The sequence below is a fragment of the Manihot esculenta genome, chromosome 9, assembly GCF_001659605.2.
Source record: "Manihot esculenta cultivar AM560-2 chromosome 9, M.esculenta_v8, whole genome shotgun sequence".
Taxonomy (NCBI): Eukaryota; Viridiplantae; Streptophyta; class Magnoliopsida; order Malpighiales; family Euphorbiaceae; genus Manihot; species Manihot esculenta.
This window is the reverse complement of record NC_035169.2, coordinates 4,295,287-4,313,595: the sequence shown is the minus strand read 5'-3', so window position 1 is coordinate 4,313,595 and position 18,309 is coordinate 4,295,287. Positions and strand designations below refer to the sequence as shown.

The 18,309-nt window shown below is 33.8% G+C and overlaps 1 protein-coding gene across 1 annotated transcript; it reads right to left on the bottom strand.

Moving 5' to 3' along the window:
* Positions 1-2,957: 2,957 nt before the first annotated feature.
* On the bottom strand, positions 2,958-4,523 carry LOC110622682. Its single transcript, XM_021767277.1, has one exon. It carries the CDS (start codon positions 4,521-4,523, stop codon positions 2,958-2,960), a length of 1,566 nt encoding a protein of 521 aa, XP_021622969.1.
* Positions 4,524-18,309: the final 13,786 nt, after the last annotated feature.

The following is an 18,309-nucleotide window of genomic DNA, read 5'->3' as shown; positions in this document are numbered from 1 at the left end:
GGATGATTTTAAACCAAAACCAGCCCATGAGCTTTTTTTTAATATAAAGCTTTTTCTTTCTTTATAGCAAAAAGCTTTGAATATCCTTTAAATTATTGCTGTTGTTGTCTGAATTGAAATGCTTATCCATATGATATAAACTGTTTTTGTCCCTTCTTCAATACTTTTTTTAAGATTCTATCAATAAATTTGTGGGGATTGATTGAGAATTCAAAGGATTTTCACAATTAAACATTAATTAATTAAAAACTTTAAAAATTAAAAAAAACTTCAAATTTATATATAATTAAGTTTAATTATAAAAATAAAATAAATTAATGATTATTTTAATTTAAATAAAATAATGGTGAGATAAATAGGGTCTGCATCATCAACAGAGTGGCGTTTCACATTGGATCGATGTGTCCATTCCACGAAAGAGCACCATTACTGATGTGGGTGGCTGTGCTTTTTGACAAAGGCTGAATAGTTCTCTCCACCAACCACTTGGCTTCAAACCCTTTCAATTTCTAGTTCTACCTTCTTATTATGAAGATATTTCTCATGAAATAATTTAATTAAATTAAGAGAAATAAATCATTTTATTTTTATTTAAAACATTATTAACTAAACAAATATAATTTTAATATTTTTTGAAAACTTAAAATCATTTAATTAAACAAGACCTTAACTTATATTTATATATATCAGGATAGCTTTCTAATAAATTTAAAATAATAATAATAAAGTTAAATCTTAATTAAACTTAATTAATAAAATTTATTTCAAAAATATAAATTTAAAATAATTATTATTTAAAATAATAATAATAATAAAGCATAGAGTAGATTGTGGTATATATGATATCAGAACATTCAAAGTCTCTCTTACTAAAATTTAACTAACAAAATTATCATTTTACTAATAAAATAAAATCACATGATTTTTTTATTATAAATTAAATTATAGATTAATATTTTTTTATAATTATCTTTAAATTTTAAATTAATAAAAACCATAATATAAATTTAAAGCAAACTTGCATTTATAAATTTAGTCTGAATATAAATATATCTGAATAAATCTAAAAAGTCTCATATTTTACTCTCCAATTTTAAATTTATATTTTGAAAAAATAAATTCAAAGCAAACTTCAACGATCTCCTATTTCCTTCCACCACATTTTAGTGAAATATGTGCATGGTCCATACATTATGCTCATATGCATAATGATATATTGAAATTTTATTTTTCTTCGCTAAGAATTTTCTTTTCTTTTCTTTTCTTTTCTTTTTTTATAATAAGACAAAATTGTGGTCTCTTCTTCTATTTAGAGGCCACTGTCTTAAGATTAAACATTCATAGTGGTTGAATGTATCCGTTCAATTTTCTTCCGTTTAAAATTAAAATTTTAAAGAATTTAATTTAATTAATTTTTGATTCATTAATACAAAGAGGGTGTGTTGCTTCTTTTATGTTTTGTTTTCCACATGGCTTGTGTTGAGACAAGAGTTGGAATTTGCTTTATTGGTCATTTCACAATGGCAATTTCATTTTTAGGACAATAAGATGTTGACTTTTCTCTATTGCCTAACTTAATTACAATTTTACAATTAGGTTGATTCACCAAAAATTGAAAATTTAGTGACTTTTCAAATTAGTTTAAATAAAATTTATACAAATTTAAATTAAAATATATAATTTTTTTAATTTTAATTTAAATAACATCTATAAATTACTCATTAAACGAGTTTTTTAACTGCAATATGCAAACTTTATTATTATTATTATTTTAACTTTTAAATTAAAAAAATTAGAATCAAACTGCAATAGTAAAGTAATTAGAGTTGCTTCAATTTTACGATTTTGATAATTTTGATAATTTTTTAAATTTAATTTATACGGGTAGGGTGATAAGAGACGTTAAATTTATATAGGTAGCCTAGGTTGTGTTATTGATTCTAGAGAGAGAGAGAGAGAGAGCATGTGAATTGATTTAGTTAGGCAGAAGAGAAGAGAGCAGAGCTGGCCAAAATCCAAACCCAAACCCTGGTTGCCTTAATTGACCTTTTCCTTTTCTTCTTCCCAAAACCCATTAATTAATTTTTTTTATTTTAAAAATATTATTATTAAAACATTACGAGGACTGGACCAGAGAAACTGAAAAGTAAAAATTCACCACCGCGTGCCAGTGCTCTTCAATTTCAATCAATGCTCTCTCTCTTTCTCTTTCTCTGTGCGCGTACGCGTAGGTGCCTCACGTTCTCTCCATGACTCTCTCCTTCTCTCTCTCTCTCTAATCCCTTTCCTTTAGTATTTTCTTGCATTTTCTTTCCATATAAAATTGCAGTTTCTTTCCAACCAGATTTCCATAACCTTCCCCTGCTAAGGCAACTTTTTATTTCTTTCTGTTTTTAGAGGGACCGTTTTAATTCTCAATTTCTGACTTTTTTTTTAACGATCAAAGAATTAAACACTAAAGATAAATCATTGATTTGCTGAATGCACAGAGGATTAATGGAGTTATTTTAATAGCTTTTAAGGGAACATGAGCGTGCATAATTAAAGATGTGCTTTTTTTTTCTTTCTTTATTAACATGGCTATCAAAGTTTGTAAAATAAAAAATTCATAAAAAATTATAATAAAGTTGACCACTAGAAAAAATTTTCAAGGATCTAGCTAGATTAATGCCACCACCCATGGAAGAGATTGTCCATCCAACCAATAAATACTATTTTTAAATTAATTCGATTTGATTTTTTTTTTTTCTATTTTCATCGTATCCTTCCATATTGATAATCTCAGTAATTTTAACATTTATATTTTACTAATTACATATGAAAACAAAACTGATTCTTCCACCCTTGTAAAAATAAATTAAATAAATAAAAAAACAATAAAAATCCTCTATTTTCCCTTATTTTTTTCCTCTACAATTCTAAATTCTCCTTTTTTTTTTTTTTTTCTGATTTGGTAGCTAGCAATCTCTATAAACACCAGAATCTGCTTCACATGAACATATGTGCTTCATAATAATTGATTTAAGATCATAATTAGCATTACCTTGTTGGATTATTCTATGATTATCCCATTGGTCTGTTGAGTTTGACTCACTGAGTGTACTCGCTTCTGGTATTGACTCGGTGGATTTTATCAGATGTATGTCCTTCAATATGTGGACATTGTTCACCAGTTGATTCAATATTGCTGACTCCGTTATTGAGTTCTTCTTCTTGCGTTCCATGGAAACTCGGACGATTTCTGTTAGCATTGCTTTTGAAAACCGGCGAATTCCTTGAGTTCCCCCCATCAAAATCGCGGAGTTAACTTGAGAATGAGACTGGGTTTTGTCTGAGTTGTTGGTCCTTCTGCCATGCTTAGTCGAGCTAGCAGTTTCTTGTTTTACTGTTATGTAAACCGACTCTGAACTCTGACTCCTGACTCGGCCGAGTGGGTCACTGAGAAAGGCGAGCTTTTTGACGTTTACTAACATCATGTGCTTATAGTTTCTCCTAACTCGACCAAGCAACATTGGATAACAAGCCCATCTTTTCAAACCCATTGGTATTCGGTCTAAGAACCCAGAAAGCGAGTTCTCTGGATCAAGCTCACTCGCTTCAAAACCCACTACGGACCCGTAACTCAACTGAGTCAACTTACCTTCACTTTCTTCCGAGTTATTAAAACCATTAACTCGAATTCTCTTCCCCCATAGAGGCTCTCCCATATCCTTGTTCCCACGCTTCACAAACGGAGTCACATCAAATCTCAACGACGACGGCACCGACACCGAGTCATGACTCGTTGTGTTCAATTCCATGTAGCGACGAACGAGTTTCAAGAACGAGTCATTCTCTTCTTGAATCAAAGCTTCAAATCTTGACTCAGAAGATTCAGAATCGAATATGAAAACCAAGTCGGCTCTGGAAGTGAGACCCGACCTATGCAAGAGTCTCAAGAAAAGCTTGAACTCATCTTCATCAGTGTCTTCCATTACATGGCCAACAATAAGATCGCCCATGGCTCTGGTTCCACGGCTATAAAGCTTGCCCATTCCCTGTAAAGCAAAAGAAGAGAGAAATTTACTTCTTTTAGGACCAATTCTAGGTTGATGTCTGCTTGTCCAAATGCTGTAAAACCAAGAAAGTTTTGATTTTGTCTGGTGGGTCTTGATGAGTTTGCTTGGAGAGTTGTCTGAGAGAAATCTGCGAGGAGTTTTAACGGCGGTGGTGGGATTGGGGATGGTGGGTTCGAAGGTGGAGAGAGTAAAGAGGAGGAGTGTGAGGAAGAGTAGAAGAACACAGATTGAGATGGTGGATTGTGTTTTTGTAAGGATGGGGCTATTGGAGTTGGTCCTTTTGATGAGTTTGCTGATATTAGTGGGTATTGAAGTGGGACTGGCTTTATCGACAATGGCGGTGGAAGTGGTGGTGGTGGTGGAGGAGGAGGCGGCGGAGTTATCTTCAGGGAAGAGAACGAAGAATAATCCCATGCCCCAATTTTCGTTGCTGCTCTTGGCCTTGGACTTGGCAGTGATTCCCATTTCTCTCTTTCTCTGAGCTTTCGGTTTGGTGGAGTGGTGCTTATTACTTGGCAAAGCTTGTGACTGTGCGAAGGTGAGCTTTTTCCTTTTAGGTAGTCTAATTAATATATTCCCTTTACTATTATTTTATTTAAAAATATTTACTACTTAATTTTTATATTATGAAAAAAATTATTAATTTTTAAAAAATATATTAGAATAACTTCTAATTTTTTTTTAAAAAAAATTAATAAATTCTTTATTAATTTTGATTCTTAAATTTTTTATTATTAAATTTTAATAATTTAAAAAATTATTAATTCATCTCTTAATTTTATAAAAAATTTATTAATTAATCATTTCATATTAAAAATATATATTTTTAATATTTAGTGGCTAAAATAAATATTTAAAATTAAAATATTAACTAATAAATTTTTATAGATTAAATAGTAATTTTTTTATTTATTTTAACTTAATTAAAGTATTTTTTTAAAAAAATTATAATTTAATTTCTTATAACTTATTAATTAATTTTTTAATTTTAAAAGTACATTAAAATTTTTTTAATGTTTTAAAAAAATAGTTTATTAATTAATTTTAACAGTATAAAAATTTAAAATTTAAATTAATTAGCAAAAGTTATAAATATTTTAATATATTTTTTTAAAATAAAAAATAATTAATAAATTTATATATATATTAAATAATAAATTTATTTTAAAATAAAAAATAGTTTGTGATTTTATTAATTATTTATTTTAGAATTTGTAGTTTAATTTATATTAAAATAATATTTATATTATAACATTATTAATAGCGGTAATATTTAAATATTATTTAAAATATTAATATAAAAATTATATTATTAATATTAATTTAAAATAAATTAAATTATAAATTTTAAAATAAAAATAATTGAAATTATATTATATTTTTTTAATTAATATTATATTTTAATTATAATATTAATATTTATTTAAAATATTAAAAAATTATTGTTATTTATTAATAATATATTATTATAAGATATTAACTTAATATAAATTAAATTATTAATTAAAAAGTGAAAATTAGTAAAATCATGTACCCTTATTTTAATTAAATACAACTATTTCATCATACGTGTGGTATTTATATAAAATTATAAGACCAATTATCTAAATAAAGTGCCACCTGTGATTTCACTACTATAAAATGCGGTGGGACTTCAAACTTCTTTTTTAAAATTATTAAATGATTTTATTTTGATTTTATATTTAAATATTGATTTATTTAATTAATATATTATGTAAATACACAAATATAAAGTCAAATAAAAATAACTATAAAATATTAATGTTATTTTTTAATTATATTATTATAAATAAAATTAATGATTTGAGGGAGATATGAGGTAAGTATGAATTTATGGGTCTGATTTAATTTTTCTTTTTTACTGAGAGTTAGAACAGATTTGATTTAATTTCTCCTTTCAGGATTAGAACCGAACTAGAGACGATCAATATTCAATATTATTTTAAATTAATTTTTTAAAATTAAATATATATATTAAATATTATTTCAAATTAATTTTCAATATTTTATTACTAATATATTTAATATAATTATTCTCTTAATTTTAAGAATTTAACTTACACATAATATATTAATGGTGAGAAATTTTGAATTAAAAATAAATTATAAATTATAAAATCAAGGCTCCATTTATTTTTAAAAAATATTTACTTTATAATAAAAAAATATAATTTTATTTTTTCCTTGTTTATACTTTAATATTTTTATATATAAATTTATTTTTAAATTAAGATTAAATAATAATAAATAAATTATGTCGTTACAAAATATTTTTTAAATATAAATTATTTTTTATGAATATATAAAATTAAGTAATTATCCCATAAACAAATTGCCGACATGGTGGCATGTTGAGTTTAAATACGTGATACGTGCATATGAAGGATGAGAATTAAATGGAAGCACGACAAGTGGACCTACCAAATTGAATCTGTGTACTAAATAATTTATTTTTTACTTCACTTTAATATGTTATTTAAAATTTCTGAATGTGATTAAAAAAATAATTAAATTATTTATATATATTAAAATAATTTTTAATTTCATTAAATTACATAAATAAATCTAAATATATTCTCAAGAAATTATAAAAATAATAACATATTTAATTAAAATAAGGGTAAATTTAAAAAAAATACTCGTTAATTTTCCAAAAATGATAATTAATTTTAAATAAATTTAGAAAATAATGCATAATTAGTTTTAGTTACAGTTTTATTGGACAAAGGCTTTAAACGGTTAATTTTTTAAAAATATGGTTTGCAAATAAATTTAAATTTTTATAATTTTAAATGTGATCTCAGTATTAGTAAAATAAATTTATTATCAGATAAATAAAAAAGAATATTAAAATTTAAAATTGAACTTCATTGAACACTTAATTACCGAAGTAATGCTACCTGAATAGGTGACAGGGGCGTGAGATGAACGCGGACGAAATGGGATTGGGTAAAAGTATGTTGGCAGGGAAACAGTAGAACAGGATCTGACGGGTAAGATGTGGAAAATAAATGAAGGGACCCAGAGAAGGGAAAATAATTGACGGTGGATCTGAAATGGAAGTTTCCATGAAAGAGAAAGTACCACGTGGTTTGGGTTACTGGTTACAATTGTCCCCATCCTCTCTGCTCTTATTGTCCGTACATTCGGAATTGAAAACTTGTTGGCTGGTGCAGACTGTGGTGGACTGGAGCTCCTCCAGCTGGTGGCTGTTGCTCCATTGCCCCGTCTCAAGAATTTTCTTCTTTATTTATTTATTTTTCTTAATTTTCCAACATGAATAACAATATACAAATACTCTCCACTGTTTTATATTATTTTCTCCCTTTCATCATTTTTATTAATTTTACATTTATTTAATTTGGAAAATACTTTATTTATATTAAGTGCATTGAAATGAGATTACATAACAAAGTATCTGCCTTTCTGATCCGCCATTTTCTATTTAATATTTTTTATATGACATCAGAAAATTTTATTAAGATATTTTTTTTAATTGTAATTAGCTAACCTACACGAAAAATGAGATTATTAGTACTTATGTCCGCAGCTCCTACACTCAAATCAATAAATTGAAGAGAAAGACGAATATAATGTAATATTTAGAACTCAATAGTAATTATGTAAAAATTACATATTTTTATCAATATAATTATTAGCTTTTATATTGTCAGAAAATAGAGTTAATTATAATATTTTTTAAAAATTTGATAATAATATGATTGGCTAATTAATAAAAAATAACACCAGCTGATTGATCGGTAATTCCGTAATTATAGGACTAATGAAAATCTGTTGAATTATATTTATTAATAGTAATTTTATGTGAAGATTTCAAACTTTTCGAGAAAGGGTGAATTTTAACGAATAATTGAGTACTATGCTGTCCAGTTCTTTTTTGTCATAGATGAGACTGCGTATAATCTTATAAAACCCTTATCATATGATCTATTTTCATGGTATTGACTCATAACTCATTTTAAGTGATTATTGTATTACATTACACCGTATTATAAAAAAATAAAAAAAAATTATTGATTAAATTATAAAAAAATAATTATTAAAATAAAATATCAATCATTTGACTATTTCAAAGATCGATAATAAAATTATTGATGAAAAATTATAATTATGAAATTTGAATTAAAATTTTAATTTTTAATTTAAAAATCTTATATAGATATAAAAAATTTAATTTCCTTTTCTTTGTTTTGGATAAATTTATGTCTTAATTTTATTTAACTCAATAAACTACATGTTTTTTTAATTAATTAAAATGCCTTTAACTATATAAAACAATTGAAATAAAATTTAAAATATTAAATTTTATTAAATAAAAAAAACTAATTTTTTAAGTGTAGTATGTAACTAAAATTTTCAATATTTATACTTGTATTATAAATTTTTTTATACTTGTATAATAATATTAATCGGATTTAATATAAAGTGATTTTATAATTACTTACATATTTATCTCATTAAAATTAAGAGATTAATTAATTTATTTTTTATATTATATGAATTTAATAATAAATTTTCAAAAATAATGTCCCATTGTAAAAAAAAAAAATTTAATTGTGAAACTAATTAGAATAAATTTGATTAGAGTCATAAGTGGATTATATATTATGGAATAATAGTTAATTTTATTTAGTTATGATTAATTTTTTTAAACCTGTAATTAACATTATTTTTACTCATTGTATATATTTGTAAAATTTAATATTATATTACAAAATGTTTATATTATTAGAAATTGAAAGAGAAATTAATATAATACGTTATTAATATAAAACTAGATATTTCACATTCAGTTTTATATATTTTTAAAACTTTTTATGATATTTTTATAATAATAAATCAATTTGGTTTGATATGTATGTTTATGGTAATATTTAAAATTATTAAAATCATATATATATATATATATATATATATATATATATATATATATATATATATATATATATATTTTAAAAATAAATAGTTTCATATTTTAGATAAAATTGAGAATAAAATTTTGTCAACTATTAATTTATAAATTTTTTTTTAGAGCAAAACTGCTGATTATATTAATAAAACTTCATCAAATAAAGAGACGATTATACCTAATAGATTATCTAGCCAAAATATGAGTAGCTAAAGTAGTATTACGACGAACCCATATAACAGAAATATCAGTTCTAGAGTCTAACAAAGATTTATAAGCATTCAAAATCAAACATCTATATAAAATAATTTGGCAAAGATACTCCTCAAATGCCAGTGTAAACCCCTGAATAAGATAATTTGGCAAAAATACTCTTCATTCTTTCTCATCTCTCGAGCATAAATCATTAAAGTCTCCCGAACAAAGTCACGAAAGAGAGTTTCTACGAGATAAATGTAATACCCGGCTAGATTCAGACATCGGAATTCCTACCGTCCGGTGGAATGTGAGGATGTCAGAGATGTCTAGAAGGGTAAGAGAAAGGTTGTCTAAAATGGTTTCAAGTGTTTTAAAGGTTTAGAATGGAAAATGATTGAGTTTTGAAGAGAAAAGGCCAAGGAGGCATTTTGCCATGTTCGGCCGCCGAAGGTAAAGTTCGGCCACCGAAAGTGCCCTGGATTCGGCCCCCGAAGGCAATGTTCGGCCGCCGAACGTTGCATGGTTTCGCATGCAGTTTCGGCTGCTGAAGCTGAGGCGGTTGGTCATCTATATAAGGCACCGAGTCCAGAAAACAGAGGAGGTTTCGTCTCTCTTTCTGGCCTAGGTGAGTTCTTGATCTCCTTGGATTGTTTTCATAGTTTTTCTTCAAATCTTTCAAAGTTAAACAAGTTTTAAGTAAGTTTTATGTGTTTTGGAAGAGTTGGAAAGCTTGGAGAAGTTTGGAGCTTGAATCTCCATATCTTTGAGTTTGGATCACACCAGCCTTTGTTCTTCAAGAGGTAAGTGGAGATCCTTGGTTTTTATACTGTTTTCTATGCGTTTTATGAAGGGAAGGGGAGTTAAGGCTTGAGTTTGCATGAGTTGTGCATATTAGGGTTTATGGACCCTTTAGGCTGTATGTTTGTTTGATGAGCTTGTTTGTTGGAGTTTAAGTTGTCTTAAGCTCCTATATGCTTGTTGTTTTGAGATATGGATGAGTTAGAGAGGTTGGATGCATGTTAGGAAGGATTGGAAGGTGTGGGAGGCGTGTTTATGCACGAAGCTGAGTTCTGGATGAACTCAGGTTCGGTAGCCGAAGGAGGATTCGGCCGCCGAACATGCCCGACTTTCGTCTCTGGAGGAGACATTCGGCCGCCGAAGGTGCTGCCGAAGGTGCCCTGTCCAGCCTTCCTTTGCTTGTTTTGCATGCATGTTTTGAGGTGTTCTAGAGGGGTTTTGGGGAGTTGTTTATCAGTTGTATAGAGTATGTTTTGGTGCCTCATTTGCGTCCTCCATTGTAGGATTGGACCCGAGGAACCGAGGTGTTTAGCAGTAGTAGCTGTTTCAGAGTTAGAGGTAGCCCAGAGTTAGCCAAGCAGTGGCTACAGGTGAGTGGAACTAAATTTAATATTTTACCTTGAGAAATGACACGTTTCTAGCATGATCCATGCATCATAAAATGCCATGATATGTATTAGGTTGTGTTGCATTAGAATTCACGAATATGATGCATTGCATAAGATGTTGTTCATGTGGATGAATGTTGGATGATCCATAGCCCTTGATAGAGATCAGATACAGAGTTATGGCATGAGGTAGTCATACCAGGTCGCTCCTGGATAGTCCAGGTCGCTCCTGATACTATGAGTGAGACAGACAGTCTGTCAGATCAGAGAGAAGAGTAGACCAGGTGATGACCTAGTCTCCCTGGCACAGTGGGACATGTTATGATATCAGATCAGAGATAAGAGTAGACCAGGTGATGACCTAGTCTCCCTGGCACAGTGGGACATATTATGACATGTAGTTGAGGGCTATTGGTGACAAATTCATCCGTATGATGATATGTTTGTGCTGTGATGCATTTCATGAAGAACATGTAATTAATGAATTGTTTTATTGTTCCTCCTCACTGGGCTCTAGAGCTCATCCCACTCCCTTAACCCTAGTTTTGCAGGTTCTGAGATAGCTATGGGAAGTCAGAGTCAGCAAAAGTAAAGAGGAAAGATATGCATGAATGTATGTTTGTAATAGCATAGTGGACATGATGTAATTAAAAGATGAGTTGTAATGTAATGTATAGATATGTACTGTCATATACTGGATAGACTTGTGCTTGTGTCTTTGCTGTAAGTGTGGTGTATGATTAATCTCTTGTTACATGAATCCTGTTTTACATTTCTTGATGAGAAATGTGTGAGTCAGGCTTAATGTATGGCTTTGATGTGATACCAGTGGATTGTGTTACAGATTAAAAAGGATTTCAATCCCTTGACCCACAGCAGATAGTAGTCACTGGTATAGGCCCTGAGGGCCATTTCAGATTGGCATATCTGAGTAACAGTAGTTAAGCCTACAGAGTTTTACAGGATTGGTGAGTAGTTTTGTATCATGTATGGGATTTATCAGGTACACAGCGAGTATAGTCAGCTTGCTACGGGTCCCGGCGGCCTTAAGCCGATCTGGATCCTAGTGCCAGTGATGGTTCGGACCGTTACAGAGGGGTACCGGTTTCCGGGCTGTTATAGATTGGTATCAGAGCATAGGGCCTCAAGAGTACGATGTGTGAGCAAAGATGCTCAAGGACTAGAGAAATCCCACATCGGAAAAAGGTGTTGTCTTGTATAGGAGGGTAAGCACAATAGGTAAAATCATGTCCACTAGGATAGGATGTGGAGTCCTGTCTTGCATGCTGATGTGACATGCCATGATGAGTTGCATGTGCATTATTGATATGTTTGATATGTGCTGAGGATTCATGTGTTCTCACATGGATCATTTGATGATACTTTTGTGTGATGTTGTGCTTTTCAGCGGCAGGATGAGAGGAACTCGTTGATCTGCTAGATTGACTGGAGCTCCGCCGGAGAATGAGGACATGGATGCCCATCTCCCCGTTCTGCAAAGGGCAACATCAGATAGATTAAGCAGAGAAGGTACATCAAGGGACCCTAGAAGGTTTGTTGATGAGAGTAGAAGGGGAGTTGTTCAGAGTGGTATGTCAGGGTTTATGAGAGAAGTAAAGGAGGATGAGCAGAGCAGAGATGGTAGCTTTGGCATGAGTAGGTTAGGAGGAGATATGGGTGAGTCCCAAGGAGGCACTCAGGCCTCAAGATTTGTTCCACCTCAGTATCCACCTTACCCGTGGGGGCCAGAGTACCTGGTGGGTGGTACATCGGAGTTTCCTAGGTATAACCCATATCCCACCTTTATCCCTTATCCTTCCTTTTACCCGCCATATCCACCGCCATATCCACCGCCATATCCATAGTATACCATGTTTCTACCCTTCTTTGGTTATCCAAATACAGTAAACCCTAACCCAGGGCATGTTGCATCTCCTCCACCACCAGTAGAACCAGTAGCCCCAGTTGTCCAAACACCCAAGCCTAGTTCACCTGGAGGAATTATGGTGCAGATGACAGACTATTTGAGGTTGGACGTTTCCAAATTTGAGACAGGTGATGACCCTTTTGAGTATCTCAGAACGGTCAAGATGATAACTGACGAGTTGGGAGCCAGTGATAGTAGAGCCATTCAGATGGTAGGGGTCACATTGAAATGTGAGAAGGCAAGGGAATGGTTCAACCAGTATGTGGACCCGAGGGTAGAAAGCTTGTCCTGGGAGCAGTTTGCTACAGAGTTTGCAGGATGGGCTTTTCCAGATAGCTCAAGGGAGCGTAAGGAGAGTGAATTTGCGCAGCTAGGGCAGACAGAAAACATGAGTGTAGAAAATTACCCAGAGAATAGGGACCGTTTCCCTTTGGGTGAGGCTGCTGCAAAGCATAAAAGGAAAGTGAGAGGCCTGAAAGGATCAAAGAAAAGAGAGTTTTGGAATAGGGTAAAGTGTAGTATGGGTTTTAGCTAGGGCTCGAGTTCTGGTTGGAATAGTTCTAGCTGTACGAGGTGCGGTAGGAGGCACAAAGGAGTCTGTCGGGCTGGGACAACAGCATGTTTCAGGTGTGGACAGGAGGGGCACATGGTACGAGAGTGTCCCACTACGATCGTGTCAGCACAGTTCCCACAGACATCCTCAGACCATATAATTCCACCAGAAGCTCCAACCTCGGTGCAGGGTAGAGGCAGAGAAAGAGGGGTAATCCCTTCTTCAGTAGGTTCCTTAAGTGGAAGTCCGTCAGTTCCGGTTCGGATTTTCACCCAGGTTCAGCCAGAGATAGACACACCGAACACAGTGGTGCCAGGTAAGCTCACTTTTGAGTGTTCTGATGTGTATGTTTTTATGGACGTTAGTAGAATATCAGTTGATGTGAGAATAGGAAAGTGTAGTAGAGTGTAATGTTTAGAGTAAAAGTTCAGAGATACAGGTTCAGAGACGAGTGAGTAGTTAAAGGTTAATGAGCCGAAAGAGCTCAAGAGTGTTGCTATGAGAAGCTATAGCCATGGCTTTTATAACTCCAGGTATAGGGAGAGTGATCTCTCAGTGCAACCCTCAAGTTTAAGAAATAATGCAGAGAATAGAGTAAGACATAGAAGAGTAAGAAAAAGAATAAAAGTAAGTAAGAGAAGAGTAAGTGAAATAGAATAGAAGAGAGGAAGAACAGAATAGAATCAATGTAAAGTAAGTATAAGTGCAGAAAGAGATTTCAGTTTAGTCTGGGATTAGGTGGCGAGTGAGCTCCGGTTCAGATAGTTCTGGATACGTGAGGCGTGGAGTTTACACGAAAGTAGTCTGTTGGTATGGGACTACGGCATGTATAGATGCGAGCAGGAAGGACTCATGTTGTGTGAGTGTCCTACTGCGGCCCTGATTGGCACAGTCCCAGCAGATGATTTCTAGTAGTGTAACTCAGCCTGTAGCTCTAGCCATGTTGTAGGACAGTGGTTGAGGCACGAGGAGAGAGTTATCCTTTTCTCTGGTCAGTTCCCGAGGGAAGATTCGTTAGCTTTAGCTTGGATCTTCATCCTGACTCAGTAGGAGGCTAACACATCGAACACGGTGACGTTAGATATGGTCACTTGAGGGTGTTCAGATGTGTAGGTTTTAGTGGACCCTGATGTTTCTTTCCCTGTTGTTTTAAGAGCCGTAGATAGAGGGAGGTTTGATAACTTCTGGGCTTAGAGTGTTCTCTTTGGGTTAGTGGGCCCAAGAATGATCCATCTGAGGCAGAGTCAGTGAGTCAGTACAGTTCAGAGTTCGTTGTGAGTAGATGCCTTCCAGTTGTGATTCTAGATTTGACCGAGTGATGTCATTCTAGTAGTGGATTGGCTAGCTACTCCTAGTACTACCTGTGTCTACAGTGACAAGGTAAGAGAGTTTAGAGATCAGGATGGATCAGAGGTAGTCCTTAGAGAGGACAGTATAGCATACCCAGAAGTTTGATATCAGCCCTGCCCTACAGGCTCGTGAATTCTTTAGGAAAGGTAGTCAGGGGTTTTCTTGCTTTTGTTCAAGAGCATAGTAGTCAGGTCAGGGAACCAACCTCAGTACCTATAATCAGAAAGAGAGAAAGAGTTTTATATATTATCCCAGACAAGCTAGCAGGTTTACCATTGGTAAAAACAATATAGAGTCTGGAAGTCAAGTGAGGATGGAGACTAGGCTCCTCTTCACCTCTTCCTTTGAAATGGTACCTGTAGAATGTAAGAGGTGAAAAAGTTGTAAAAGCTAGAAAAGCAGTTGCAACATTGAGAGCGATATTAGAACAGTTGGGAACTTGGTAGATAAAGATTCTATCCGACTTCGTACTACACTCTGAAATGTTCCAGTGTCGTTGTGAAAAATGAAGGATGAAACCTTGAGACTTGTCACAACTGTGAGCAGTTGCACAAGGTCACTACCAAGGACAGGTGTTCCCACGTAGGATTAATGATCTATGGAGACAGCTAGTAGGAGCTGTTTATCTTCCACGATAGATCTAAGAGTTAGGAACGAGATGTTGAGAGTTAGAGAGAGAGTTAAAGAAAAGCCAGTAGAGTAAAGATAAAGAGAAAAAGAAAAATCAGAGTGCGCAGCAAAAGCGTAGAATAGGTCAGAAATACAGAGAAGCATGCCCATTCTCTACTGAGTGTTGTAGATTGTAAGAGAACACGGCATAGAGGCCAAGTTCGGTAATATGTGTTCGATTTCGGGGCATGTCTGTGTGAATCGTGATGTGTCACAATATGATTTCTAAAATAAGTAGAAAGTTGAAGCTATAGGCAAGGCATCTCGCATTTTCTTAGAGTTATTGCTCCTCTGACTGGATAGAATAAAGAGAAGCAAAGGTTAGTGTAACCAAAGTAGTGTGACTAAAGCTGAAAAGAGCCAAGCAAGTCAATTGTGTACTAGCAAGAGTGATACGCAGTCAGTATAGAGTGTGGACACAGATTAAGCAGGTAAGAGTCAGCAGAGTCAAGAAGTGTAGACAACCCGAGAGTTTTTACTCCAGTAATGTCTGTGTCTCTTCTCAGAGGAAGGTGTTAGGCTTTCCTTAATTGCTTGTTTACCTGTATGTTTATTGTTGTTTTAAACATTCGAAGACGAATGTTCTTAAAGGGGGGAAGAATGTAATACCCGGCTAGATTCAGACATCAGAATTCCTACCGTCCGGTGGAATGTGAGGATATCAGAGGTGTCTAGAAGGGTAAGAGAAAGGTTGTCTAAAATGGTTTCAAGTGTTTTAAAGGTTTAGAATGGAAAAGGATTGAGTTTTGAAGAGAAAAGGCCAAGGAGGCATTTTGCCATGTTCGGCCGCCGAAGGTAAAGTTCGGCCGCCGAAAGTGCCCTGGATTCGGCCCCCGAAGGCAATGTTCGGCCGCCGAACGTTGCATGGTTTCGCATGCAGTTTCGGCTGCTGAAGCTGAGGCGGTTGGTCATCTATATAGGGCACCGAGTCCAGAAAACAGAGGAGGTTTCGTCTCTCTTTCTGGCCTAGGTGAGTTCTTGATCTCCTTGGATTGTTTGCATGGTTTTTCTTCAAATCTTTCAAAGTTAAACAAGTTTTAAGTAAGTTTTATGTGTTTTGGAAGAGTTGGAAAGCTTGGAGAAGTTTGGAGCTTGAATCTCCATATCTTTGAGTTTGGATCACACCAGCCTTTGTTCTTCAAGAGGTAAGTGGAGATCCTTGGTTTTTATACTGTTTTCTATGCGTTTTATGAAGGGAAGGGGAGTTAAGGCTTGAGTTTGCATGAGTTGTGCATATTAGGGTTTATGGACCCTTTAGGCTGTATGTTTGTTTGATGAGCTTGTTTGTTGGAGTTTAAGTTGTCTTAAGCTCCTATATGCTTGTTGTTTTGAGATATGGATGAGTTAGAGAGGTTGGATGCATGTTAGGAAGGATTGGAAGGTGTGGGAGGCGTGTTTATGCACGAAGCTGAGTTCTGGATGAACTCAGGTTCGGCAGCCGAAGGAGGATTCGGCCGCCGAACATGCCCGACTTTCGTCTCTGGAGGAGACATTCGGCCGCCGAAGGTGCTGCCGAAGGTGCCCTGTCCAGCCTTCCTTTGCTTGTTTTGCATGCATGTTTTGAGGTGTTCTAGAGGGGTTTTGGGGAGTTGTTTATCAGTTGTATAGAGTATATTTTGGTGCCTCATTTGCGTCCTCCATTGTAGGATTGGACCCGAGGAACCGAGGTGTTTAGCAGTAGTAGCTGTTTCAGAGTTAGAGGTAGCCCAGAGTTAGCCAAGCAGTGGCTACAGGTGAGTGGAACTAAATTTAATATTTTACCTTGAGGAATGACACGTTTCTAGCATGATCCATGCATCATAAAATGCCATGATATGTATTAGGTTGTGTTGCATTAGAATTCACGAATATGATGCATTGCATAAGATGTTGTTCATGTGGATGAATGTTGGATGATCCATAGCCCTTGATAGAGATCAGATACAGAGTTATGGCATGAGGTAGCCATACCAGGTCGCTCCTGGTACTATGAGTGAGACAGACAGTCTGTCAGATCAGAGAGAAGAGTAGACCAGGTGATGACCTAGTCTCCCTGGCACAGTGGGACATGTTATGATATCAGATCAGAGATAAGAGTAGACCAGGTGATGACCTAGGCTCCCTGGCACAGTGGGACATATTATGACATGTAGTTGAGGGCTATTGGTGACAAATTCATCCGTATGATGATATGTTTGTGCTGTGATGCATTTCATGAAGAACATGTAATTAATGAATTGTTTTATTGTTCCTCCTCACTGGGCTCTAGAGCTCATCCTACTCCCTTAACCCCAGTTTTGCAGGTTCTGAGATAGCTATGGGAAGTCAGAATCAGCAAAAGTAAAGAGGAAAGATATGCATGAATGTATGTTTGTAATAGCATAGTGAACATGATGTAATTAAAAGATGAGTTGTAATGTAATGTATAGATATGTACTGTCATATACTGGATAGATTTGTACTTTCCCTAGTGTCTTTGCTGTAAGTGTGGTGTATGATTAATCCCTTGTTACATGAATCCTGTTTTACGTTTCTTGATGAGAAATGTGTGAGTCAGGCTTAATGTATGGCTTTAATGTGATACCAGTGGATTGTGTTACAGATTAAAAAGGGTTTCAATCCCTTGACCCACAGCAGATAGTAGTCACTGGTATAGGCCCTGAGGGCCATTTCAGATTGGCATATCTGAGTAACAGTAGTTAAGCCTACAGAGTTTTATAGGATTGGTGAGTAGTTTTGTATCATGTATGGGATTTATCAGGTACACAGCGAGTATAGTCGGCTTGATACGGGTCCCGGCGGCTTTAAGCCGATCTAGATCCTAGTGCCAGTGATGGTTCGAACCGTTACAGAGGGGTACCGGTTTCCGGGCTGTTACAATAAAGCTCGAATAAGGTTCCAAAACTGACGTCGTCGTTGCGATTCCGGAAACCCATAATAACTAGTAAACATCTATTGAATATTATCTTTCGAAACAACCGAATCAATAAAATTTGAAGAAAAGTAAACCAAAAAAATAAACACATCACTCTTCCATATTAACGAAGGGTCTCCTTCCAATCCTTGTCTATTGACTGAGAAGCAACCATCAAAATGTAAAAAACTATGAAAAAATTCCATATGAGAACTAAGAGTTTTTGTTTCCCTTAAAAATAAAATGTCTGCCTTGTAACTAGTAACCAAATCCTTCAATGTATTAACTGTCCCTTTGACGGGAT

What these genes read in the sequence shown, in the direction of transcription:
- LOC110622682 (XM_021767277.1), bottom strand. Translation starts at nt 4,523, where the DNA reads ATGGGAATCACTGCCAAGTCCAAGGCCAAGAGCAGCAACGAAAATTGG.